At 38.3% G+C, this 12,225-nt stretch overlaps 1 protein-coding gene across 7 annotated transcripts in view; it reads left to right on the top strand.

Annotated features, from left to right (window-relative positions):
- DYM (dymeclin) overlaps positions 1 to 12,225 on the top strand; it is a 350,029-nt gene that overhangs the window by 284,736 nt on the left and 53,068 nt on the right. For all 7 annotated transcript variants that reach the window (XM_042962563.1, XM_042962565.1, XM_042962564.1 and 4 more), the window contains one exon: positions 1,250 to 1,432. In XM_042962563.1, coding sequence (XP_042818497.1) covers positions 1,250 to 1,432 — 183 coding nt within the window. The remainder of the gene's footprint in view (positions 1 to 1,249; positions 1,433 to 12,225) is intronic.

Raw genomic sequence — 12,225 nt, 5'->3', positions numbered from 1 at the left:
TACCGTCTTTGAGGTATACTTTATCTGACACTAATAGATCAGATCATTTCTTTCAATTAATATTTGCATGGTATATCTTTTTCTCATCCTTTTGCTTTTGACCTAACTATATTTTGAAGTGAGTTCTATTTGAGATTTCTTGGGGCTGGCATATAGTTGAGTCTTGTGTTCTTATCCACGCTGCAAAACTTTGAGTTTTAATTATTTACACAATTTGCAATTAATGTCATTACTGATAGATATTTTAGAGCTTAAGTCTGCCATTTTACTTTCTGTTTTCTGTCTGTTCCCTATTTTTCGTATGCCTGTCTTATTTTTCTGCCTTCCTGTAGATACTTGAACACTTTTTTAGAATTCCATTTTGATGTATGTATATACTGTTTTTGTGTGGATCTCTGTGTAGATTTGCTCTAAACAGTATACATACATAACTTGTCACAATCTAGTATTGTTGACATTTAACAGTTCAAGAGAGAAGTAGAAACCTTTTCTGTCTTTACATCCCTTTGCCCTCCCTGGTTTATAGTATAATTGTCTTAGATATTCGCTTATAAACATCAAGAACCACATCAGACAATGTTATAATTTTTTGCTGTAACTTTCAGACATAATTTAGGAAACTCAAGAGGAAAAGGAAAGTGTTGTATTTACCTATATTTTTGCTCTTTCCGTTGTCCTTTCTTCCAAGAGATTTGTTGATTGTTTTTGCTGTCTTGTAACTATTTCATGTTTAGATTCCCAAAGACTATTGACTGGGGAAAAAGAGACAAAACAGTAGGCTATTTATCTGTAAACAGAAAGATCGACATGACAGTGTAGAGAAGTGAGGTCATGTTCTGAATGAGGCACTTTTCTTGGAATTGGTAAGACCCAACCACCACCTTAAACTGTGGAAGTCTAATGATTTAGGGTGATGCCATATGGGAATACCAACAAGAGGTTAGTAAGTAAGGGCCTCAGTAAGCACCACATTTCCTCCTAGATTGGTGAGTCTGTGATTTATTATTTCAGTTTCTAATTGTGACTATCTGAGTTCAAAAGATTTTTACTCAAATACTGTAGTAAGTGATCAACCTGATTCTAAAGATTCTTGACAAAAATAATCAGAAAAATAATCTAAAGATTCTTGACAAATGATCTCTTTTGCATTATCTTTTCAATGTCGTTATAATTTTAAAGCAGTTACTCTTGGTCTGATTAATTCTGTGTTAACGAGAAGAACACTGTGTGTGTTTTCTTTCTTTATCAGGCACAAGACCTAAATGTCATCGAAGAAGTGATTCGAATGATGTTAGAGATCATCAATTCCTGCCTGACAAATTCTCTTCACCACAATCCAAACTTGGTGTACGCACTGCTTTACAAGCGAGATCTCTTTGAACAGTTTCGAACTCATCCTTCATTTCAGGATATAATGCAAAATATCGATCTGGTAAGTGTAAATGGAGATCCCACGATTCTTTTTTGAGTGTTAAAAAAGTTGAACAAACTTTGATAAAAAAAAAAAACTACATAAGTTAGAATCCCTTCTTTGAACATAAACTAGATTTGTAGTCTGTTCTGCCATAACAATTATTGTATTCCGTGTGCATTACACACACACTATTTAATAGAATCGAGATCATACTTTATACAGAATATATTCTGCCGTATTTACTTAGCATTTAGATCATCAACATTTTTCTGTGGTATCATCAATTCTTTGAAAATCTCACGTTTTAGTATCTGTGTGACGTATAAGATAACGGATGTCCCAAAAGAATATTTAACCATTATTCCATTTGTGCTCATTTTGGGTGTTTCACATATTTTATATTATTTCATAATTAATGAACAGTTTATAAATAAATCGTATTTCCCCTGTATTCAGTTATATTTTTGGTATGGTCTTAGAACTGGAATTGTACTAGTTTTTATTTTTGGAGGATATCACTATTTTTAAAACTCAACACACGCTGCCATACTACTCTCCAGAAACACTGGGCAGAAACACCTGTAAATCCAGCAACACCTGTAAATCATCTTATTTCCATCTACGAGAGGATTTGTCTCACTACACTCTTCTTGCAGCTTTGAGTAGTATAATTATTTTAATATTTGTCTTTTTATATCAGAAGTGGTATTTCATTATCATTTTTATGTGAATTTCTCTGGTAAGTATGTCTAAACACTCTTCCCAGGTTTATAACCTTTCTGTCCTTTCTAAAAATGTTTTTGCTCTAATTTCTATTGCTGTGTTAGTGTTTTCCAGTTCAGTTTGGTTCCACAACTATTTCCTTTTTTTCTCACAGATTAATCTCCTACTAATTAACTTAACATACTAGGGAAAAGCTTAAAGAAAGTAGCCAGAAAATATGTTCAGTAGTTTATCAAGCAAACCAAATACCATGAGCAGGTAGCATTCGACCCTGGAAAGCAACCAGCCTTTCCTATTGATAATTTATTTATTGTAGTAGAGCAAATGAGAAGAAAAAAATCATCCATATATAATAGGATCATCTTATTAAATGCTAAAGATATTGCATGAAAACAAACACTTCTGAGGAAACTGTGAATAGGATATTTCTTTTTTTGATTTTTTTATTTTATAATATCAGTATAACTAAAATACAGTGTTCTGTTATTTTGAGGTATACAATGTAGTGATTCAACAATTCTGTACATTACTCAGTGTTCATCATGGTAAGTGTACTCTTAATCCCTTCACACAGTTCACCCATGCCCCCACCTACCGCCACCCTGGCGATCATCTGTTTTCTCTAGATAAGAGTCTGTTTTTTGGTTTGTCTCTTTTTTCCTTTCTTCATTTGCTTTGTTTCTTAAATTCCACATATGAGTGAAACGATACAGTTTTTGTCTTTTTGTGACTTATTTCATTAGCATGATACCCTCTGAATCCATCCATGCCGTTGCAAATGGCAAGATTTCACTCTTTTTTGTGGCTGAATAATATTTCATTGTGTATATATACTCCACATCTTCTTTATCCATTCATCTGTGATGGACACTTGAGTTGTTTCCATAATTTGTTGTTAATAATGCTGCAGTGAACACAGGGGTGCATATTTCTTTTCTAATTAGTGTTTTTGTGATTCCACAACCGTTTCTTGAGTAATTAATCTGATTCACAATACCAGGCACCAGAGTAAACTGAAGAGCCAACATCCTTGTCCTTATATTACTTACATTCAGAAAAACATTCAATAATTAAATTCTTTTTGTTGTTGTTTGTTTATTTTTGAGAGAGAGAGAGTGAGTGAGCATGAGCAAGGGAGGGGCAGAGAGAGAGAGAGAACAGAGGATCCAAGCAGGCTCTGTGCTCATAGCAGTGAGCCCAATGCAGGGCTTGAACTCATGAACCGTGAGATCATGACCTGAGCTGAAGTCAGACGCTCAACGAACTGAGCCACCCAGGTGCCCCTCGATAGTTAAATTCTTACACGGTTAAAGTATGTGAGTTTGGTCATAAGTAAGCACAGGCACATACCCTTTTCTGAACGTACGCCCAGAAGTGGAATTGCTTAGTAGGTAACGTGTATTATGCCAGAGTGCTTTCCGTGGGGGGCTACTGTTGACTCTCTGACCAGTGGTGTATGAGAGGTTCTGTTACTTCACATGCACTTGGTTTTGTCAGTTTTGTGGTAGCACCTCATTATAGTTTTAATTTGCAATTTCTTGATGACCACCGAGGATGAGCATTTCTTCCCCCACCTCTCACGGGTTTCCGCTTTTATGAGTTTCCATTCAAATCCTTTGCCAGGTTTTCTGTTGTTTATCTTTGTGCAGATACTTGATGTGTTCTGGATTCTAGGCCTTTCTTGATGATGTGTTACATGCATCCAGTCATGGACACAGCGACAGACTTTCAGCCATAACTCTAAAACTCCTCGCAAAATGGTCAAGCAGATCAGATCAAGTTTTTGTTTCCATTCTCTTCTTGGAGACCTGCTTTCTGCCCCAGTTACACGGTGCTCTGGTTCTCCTGCCCGGTTGCAACATCTTCCTGGGAATTTCCTTCCCCTGTCTCCTTCGGCTGACTTTGGCTCCTGTGTCTTCCTCTTTCTCGGCTGACCGCGTCACGTTGGCAAGAGTGTATACTACGTAGTAGCTTTCTGGGAAAAGGGTGTACATGAAGTATATCTCATTTTAACCTTCAATTTATAGATAAAACCAGCTTAGAGAGATTTTACCTTGCTCACAGTCACATATTCTTAAAGTCATAGAGGCAGGACTCAGACCAGGCAGTTTGATGACAAAGCCCATGCCCATGTGTGAAATCACCATGCCCACCTACCGAACCCCTTGACTAAATGCTCCCACAGTTTCTCGTACACTGCCTAAAAACATCTAGTCCTATCCACAGAGATTTCACCATTTCCTTTCTCTCTCAGGATCACGTCTAATGATGTCCGATCGGTCTTTATTCCACCAGTGTTAGAACTGAGGATCCTTCTCAGTAACCAGACAGATGACATCCTTAAAAAAATATCTCAGAAGGGCCATATTGGTTTTTGAAGAGACACACGAGAACCATGCAGGGAGAACCATGCAGGAAACTTCGTTTCCTTGGAAAGATGTAAGAACCAGAGTGAAGGTGAGGAAACAGAAGGGACCTTGCTGTGCTTTCACACGGTGCGTGACCACGTGGAAATGAAGCAGCGTGTTAACTGGACATCCACCCAGCGCTCACTCTCCTGAGCTTGAGGGGCAAAATGGTCGGCCCAAGGTCACTTAGCCAGTAGGTCACTCAGCCAGGCCTCGAATCCGGGTGTTCTTACCAGAGACTCTCTATGCTTGCAGCATTCACTTGAATAACCTGACGTAAGATTTCAAACGAGCAGGTTTTCCAACAACTTTTTGTTGAATGCTGCCGTCCGAAATAGTGCAGGGCACAATGGAAGATCATTCAAAAAGCATTTTAAACTCTTTTACATATTTTGGAAAGAATGCCACGATAGAGATAAAAATAACATCCCTACTTTTTGTCTCTCTCAGCACTTTGCCTTCCCCTCCGCTGCCCTAAATGCCCCCTGAAATTTGGCTCAAGCAAGCCGTTGCTCTTTTTTCGTGGAGTTAACCTTGAAAAGTGTTGGTAGACTATGAATTGCTGTTATTTTTAGCTGACAGGCAGTTCAGAGTTGATATTTTTCATTGAGACATTCAGCAATGTTGAATATCTAAGACAGGAGAGACTAACCTTGGAGCACTTTTAACTTCCATGGAAGGACATCGACATGTGTTTCAAGTGGCCAAATTTCTATTAGCCACTGCCACATATCCTTCCCATCTAACCCATAAAGTGATATGATCTGGCCGAATTAAGTAGCAGGGCGATCAAATTACCGCACCAAATGAGAGAAGACGTGAAAGAAATTTCATGGCTGCATATAAGTAAGGAACAGAGGCAATGAACAGTCAAGTCATATAGTGTGGTAAAGGCAAGAACTATTTTTATCTCTGGACAGTGTAAAATTCATGTTAGATTTTGTGTATTTCCAAACCTGACCATCCTTGCTGAGCTCCAGACTAGTGCATTCTGTTGTCTACCTAACAATCCCACATAGGGGCACCTGGGTGGCTCAGTCGGTTGAGCGTCCGACTTCGGCTCAGGTCATGATCGTGGTCTGTGAGTTCAAGCCCCGCGTCGGGCTCTGTGCTGACAGCTCAGAGCCTGGAGCCTGTTTCAGATTCTGTGTCTCCCTCTCTCTCTGACCCTCCCCCGTTCATGCTCTGTCTCTCTCTGTCTCAAAAATAAATAAACGTTTGAAAAAAATTAAAAAAAAAAAACAATCCCACAAATTTTGAACAAGGTTAAATCAGAATTCTTTTGTTGTCTTCAAAAAATGAAACAGAATGAATCAACTCTTTCTTCTGCAGTTTTCCTGATCTCAGTAAATGACATCAATATCTACCAATTGCTTAAGGGAAAAAAAAAAGGGGGAGGAAGAATGAGTGCTGGTTGGAATAAGGGTGGGAAATTGCAAACCAAAAGAGCACAGTCAGACAAGGCCTGTCTCTGAGTAGGTGCATCTGAGCTAGGACTTGAAGGAGGTAGAGAGTAAGCCAGGCAGATATCTGGGGTTAGAGTGTCCCAGGCAAAGAGAACATAGGGGTGGGATCAGGGTATGTCTGTGTCTCCCTCAGGAGCAAAAGGTAGGCCTGCTTACTGACCATTATAAAAGATTTGGGCTCCCTGAGCTCACGGTTCTCTTCCTATAATATAAGCTACTGCATGGGGGTGGGGAGGGGGGGTCATCCAGCTTCTTCAAACCACCTTTGTGCAAACTGGGGCTTGCAGAACCCGTGAAAAAAGGCCAGTGCTCTGGTTGCTGCTGTTGCTTGACTAATAACTGTCCTTCATCACTGACCCAGAAATCTCCATATCCTTCCAAGATCCGCAAAATGGTAACTTGCAGGTGGGGCCAAATTCTTCAGGTCTTCACGTGGGAAAGGGTATTTCAAAGGTAGACTGATAAGTGCAAGATGTCTATTATAAACTCTAGGCCAACCACAAAAATTGAGAAAGAGAGAACTGGTCAGCCAAAGATGGAGATGAAATAAAATCATAAGATTATATTTAATCCAAAGGCAAGTTTAAAGCAAAACAAATAATAGTAGAAAGGGGTGCCTGGGTGGCTCCGTCAGTTAATCGTCCCACTCGATTTCTGCTCAGGTCACGATTCTCACAGTTCACTAAATTGAGCCCTGCATCAGGCTCCGCGCTGACGGCAAGGATCCTGCTTGGGATTTGCTGTCTCCCTGTCCCTCTCTGCCCCTCCCCTGCATGTGCGCTCACTCGTGCATACACACTGTCTCTCAAAATAAACTTTTAAAAAGTCGCAATGATAATAATAGTGGCACAGTGAGAAAACAGGCAATGCGATAAATTTAAATCCAGCCCTGTCAATAACCGCATTTAGTGCCTCAATTAAAAGAGAGTTTTCAGACTGGATAAAAGGTAGAATCTATCTCTGTGCTGTCGATAAGAAACTCACTGTAAGTAGAAAGAGCTAGACAGGTTAAAAGTAAAAGACTGAAAGAAGTTTGATCATGCAAGCACTAATTAAAAGAAAGCTGGAGTGACTGTGTTATCAGCAAAGTGGACTTCGGAAAAAAGAACATTACCAGAGATAAAGAGGACACCATGTAACAATAAAGAGGTCAATTTACCAAGGAGACATAACAATCCCAGATGTGGACGCACCTAACAACGGGGCTTTCAAAATACACGAAGCAAAAACTGATAGACTTGCAAGAAAAAATAAGCACATCCATAATTATAATTAGAGAATTCAACACTTCTGTCTCAATAACTAATACAGTAAATAGAAAATGAGTAATGATACGGAAGACCCAAGCAATACCACCAACTTGATTTCACTGACAATTATAGAACATCCCACCCGTCATCATCAGTGCATCTGGAACGGTCACTGAGATAGAGCACAGACCGGAAATAAAACAAACCTCAACAAATTTTAAAGACTTGAAATCATATAGAATATGTTCTTTGACCACAAGGAAATTAAACTAGAAATCAGTCAGAAAGACATCTGGAAAATACCCCCACATATTCAGAAAGTAACAGTGCACTTATGCATCACAAAGAGGAGGTCAAAAGTAAAAAGAACCTGTTTTTTTAATTAATTAATTTATTGTTTAATTTACATGCAAGTTAGTTAGCATCTAGTGCAACAATGATTTCAGGAGGAGATTCCTTAGTGCCCCTTCCCCATTTAGCCCATCCCCCCTCCCACCACCCCCTCCAGCAACCCTGTTTGTTCTCCATATTTAAGAGTCTCTTATGTTTTTGTCCCCCTCCCTGTTTTTATATTATTTTTGCTTCCCTTCCCTTGTGTTCATCTGTTCTGTGTCTTAAAGTCCTCATATGAGTGAAGTCATATGAAATTTGTCTTTCTCTGACTAATTTTGCTTAGCATAATTATATTATGCTAAGCTCCCTGTTTTTATATTATTTTTGCTTCCCTTCCCTTGTGTTCATCTGTTCTGTGTCTTAAAGTCCTCACATGAGTGAAGTCATATGAAATTTGTCTTTCTCTGACTAATTTTGCTTAGCATAATACCCTCCAGTTCCATCCACATAGTTGCAGATGGCAAGATTTTATTCTTTTTGATTGTCGAGTAACATTCCATTTTATATATATACCACATTTTCTTTATCCATTCATCCGTCAGTGGACATTTGGCCTCTTTCCATACTTTGGCTATTGTCAATAGCACTGCTATAAACATTGGGGTGCATGTGCCCCTCCGAAACAGCACACCTGTATCCCTTGGATAAATGCCTAGTAGTGCAATTGCTGGGTCGTAGGGTAGTTCTATTTTTAATTTTTTGAGGAAACTCCAGACTATTTTCCAGAGTGGCTGCACCAGTTTGCATTCCTACCAGCAGTGCAAAAGGGTTCCTCTTTCTCCGCATCCTCGCCAACATCTGTCGTTGCCTGAGTTGTTCATGTTAGCCATTCTGACGGGTGTGAGGTGGTATCTCATTGTTTTGATTTGTATTTCCCTGATGATGAGTGATGTTGAGCATTTTTTCATGTGTCGACTGGCCATCTGGATGTCTTCTTTGGAGAAGTGTCTATTCATGTCTTTTGCCCATTTCTTCACTGGATTATTTGGTTTTGGGGTGTTGAGTTTGGTAAGTTCTTTATAGATTTTGGATACTAACCCTTTACCTGATATGTCATTTGCAAATATCTTCTCCCATTCCGTCGGTTGCCCTTTAGTTTTGCTGATTGCTGTGCAGAGCTTTTTATTTTGAGGAGGTCCCAGTAGTTCATTTTTGCTTTTGTTTCACTTGTCTCCGGAGACATGTTGAGTAAGAAGTTGCTGTGGCCAAGGTCAAAGAGGTTTTTGCCTGCTTTCTCCTCGAGGATTTTGATGGCTTCCTGTCTTAGGTCTTTCATCCATTTTGAGTTCATTTTTGTGTATGGTGTAAGAAAGTGGTCCAGGTTCATTTTTCTGCATGTCGCTGTCCAGTTTTCCCAGCACCATTTGCTGAAGAGACTGTCTTTATTCCATTGGATATTCTTTCCTGCTTTGTCAAAGATTAGTTGGCCATACGTTTGTAGGTCCATTTCTGAGTTCTCTAGTCTGTTCTATTGATATGAATGTCTGTTCTTGTGCCAGGACCATACTATCTTGATGATTACAGCTTTTTGATATTTCTTGAAGTCCAGGATTGTGATACCTCCAGCTTCAGTTTTCTTTTCAAGATTACTTTGGCTATTCGGGGACTTTTCTGGTTCCATACAAATTTTAGGATTGTTTGTTCTAGCTCTGTGAAGAATGCTGGTGTTATTTTGATAGGGATTGCATTGAATATGTAGATTGCTTTGGGTAGTATCGACATTTTAACAATATTTGTTCTTCCTATCCAGGAGCATGGAATCTTTTTCCATTTTTTTGTGTCTTCAATTTCTTTCATAAGCTTTCTATAGTTTTCAATGTAGAGATTTTTCATCTCTTTGGTTAGGTTTATTCTTAAGTATTTTATGGTTTTTGGTACAGTTATCAATGGGATCAATTCCTTGATTTCTCTTTCTGCTGCTTCATTACTGATGTATAGAAATGTAACAAATTTCTGTGCATTGGTTTTATATCCTGCGACTTTGCTGAATTCGTGGATTAGTTCTAGCAGTTTTTTGGTGGAATCTTTTGGGTTTTCCATATAAAGTATCGTGTCATCTGGGAAGAGTGAAAGTTTGACTTCCTCCTGGCCTATTTGGATGCGTTTTATTCCTTTGTGTTGTTTGATTGCTGAGGCTAGGACTTCCAACATTGTGTTGAATAACAGTGGCGAGAGTGGACATCCCTGTTGCGTTCCTGACCTTAGGGGGAAAGCTTTCAGTTTTTCCCCATTGAGGATGATGTTAGCGTTGGGTCTTTCTTATATGGCTTTTATGATCTTGAGGTATGATCGTTTTATCCCTACTTGCTTGAGGGTTTTTATCAAGAAAGGGTGCTATATTTTGTCAAATGCTTTCTCTCCTGTTGAGGGGATCATGTGGTTCTTGTCCTTTCTTTTACTGATGTGATGAGTCATGTTAATTGTTTTGTGGATATTGAACAGCCCTGTATCCCAGGTATAAATCCCACTTGGTCGTGGCGAATAATTCTTTTAATGTATTGTTGGATCCGGTTGGCTAGTATCTTGTTGAGGATTTTTGGATCCATAAAAGAACCTATTTTAGAGTTAGCAAAAATGAAAATGTAATATCAGAATTTGTGGGATACAGCTAAAGGGAAATTTATGGTATTAAATACTTCTATTAGAAAAGAAGAAAGGTCTTGAATAAATTATAAGATTACACATTAAGAAGTTAAAAAGAGTAAATTAAACCCAAAACAAGAAAAAGGAAATAATAAAGATGAGAACAAAAAAATCAGTGCAGTTGAAAAAGAAAGAAAAGAAAATTGGTGATACCGTAAGAAATCTCTGCCAGTAAATTTGATGACTTAGATGAAATGGACAAATTCCTTGAAAGGCCCAAACTTTCAAAGCTCACTCATGAAGACATAGATCATCTGAATAGTTCTGTATCTTTATAGATACTGAATTAATACTTAAAAATTTACCAACAAAGAAAACTCCAGGCCTAGAAGGCTTCACCTTGAATTAATTCTGCCAAACTTTTAAGAAAGAACTATTACTATCTCAGTACAAACTCCTCCAGATAATACAAGGAGAGGATACTTCCCAACTCATTTTATTAAGGACATTATTACCCTAATGCCACTACTAGACAAAGATCTTACAAGAAAAGAAAAGTACAAGTCAGTATCACTCATAGACACAGACATAAAAATCCTCAAAATATTAGCAAATTGAATCTAGCAATGTATCAAAAGAATAATGCAGCATGCTCAATTATCATGTAACCCAGGAGTTCAAGGCCAATGTAATTCACATTAGCAGACTAAGGAAGAGAAACCAGTCATCTCAATACATGCAAAAAAAAAAAAATTTGTCAAAATTCAGCATTCTTTCATGATTTAAAAAAAACGCAGTAAAACTTTCTCAGCGTTGTACTGTTTACATTTTCTGAAAATAATGAAATGTAAATTTCTTTGAAAGAGAAAGGTCATGCATAAATTCATCAAGTAAAAATAGAAGAGTTTTAAATTGACCCTCAGTAACGTATTAAGATGATCACGTTGGACTTTAAACAGCAGGCTTTCCTGGAATTTTCAGTAGATTGCGCTCGCTACTCCTGTCTGGTTTGGTTGATCCGTAAGTTTCACATGTATTGCAGTTGTTTCCTACATGGTAGGTAGGGCACCGTTGTCACTTTATAAATGGAGATACTCAGATACACTTAATAATAATGACGGAAACTGACACTTCATGAGCACTTACCATGTGCCAGGCGTTGCTCTTTGCACTTTGAAGGTATTAACCTCTTTCATTTTAACAACACCCCCATGAGGCAAGCACTGTGTTTTTCCTCATTTATAGATCAGGAAACTGAGGCATAGAGAAGTTAAATAACCTGTCTACATTTACAAGCAGAGCTAAGAATTAAGCCCAAGCATCTGACACCTGGTAGGTGCTCTAAGCTACTGCGTGATGCTGCACAGAGAGGAAGCTGAGTATCTTACAAGTCCGGTAGCTGGTAAGTATCCGAGGCAGGACCCAAACTACATCTTCTGACTCTGAGCACTTCACAGCCCACATTACCACGAGGTCTAATCTATGTAATGACACATGTTCAGTCTTCATCTTGTCCTCCAGTTACATCGCGTCTTTCTTGAAAATATCATCTATTTTCTTTGTAAATCCTCTGGAGATCTCTCCCACTGACTAGGCTGTTAACACATGTATTGATTAAAGCACAAAAACTTGAGGAAAAACTGAGAATCAGTGGGGAAATACATGTATTTTACTTTTCAAAATGTGTTTATTATTGTCTTAAGAAAAAGAAAAAAAAGGCTTAGCTCTCTACTTTTAACTCTTGGAAGAATGGCCATTTAGCAAGCAAGAATGCCTCTCTAATACATACTTCTTTTTTACCCCCATCTACCCCACCAGAGCTTCTCATTTCTATAAATCTGTGTTCTAGTGATCACTCACTGGTTTCATAATAAGTGGTTAAATGTGATTGTGACGTTACTCAAAGGGTGCAGCCGATTAATCAGAACATGACCTTGGATAATTACTGTTCACAACTAATAACATAATTGAAGGTAACATGCTGTACT

The sequence above is a fragment of the Panthera tigris genome, chromosome D3 (assembly GCF_018350195.1).
Source record: "Panthera tigris isolate Pti1 chromosome D3, P.tigris_Pti1_mat1.1, whole genome shotgun sequence".
In the NCBI taxonomy this organism is placed as follows: domain Eukaryota; kingdom Metazoa; phylum Chordata; class Mammalia; order Carnivora; family Felidae; genus Panthera; species Panthera tigris.
This window is presented reverse-complemented; position numbering and strand designations above follow the sequence as displayed.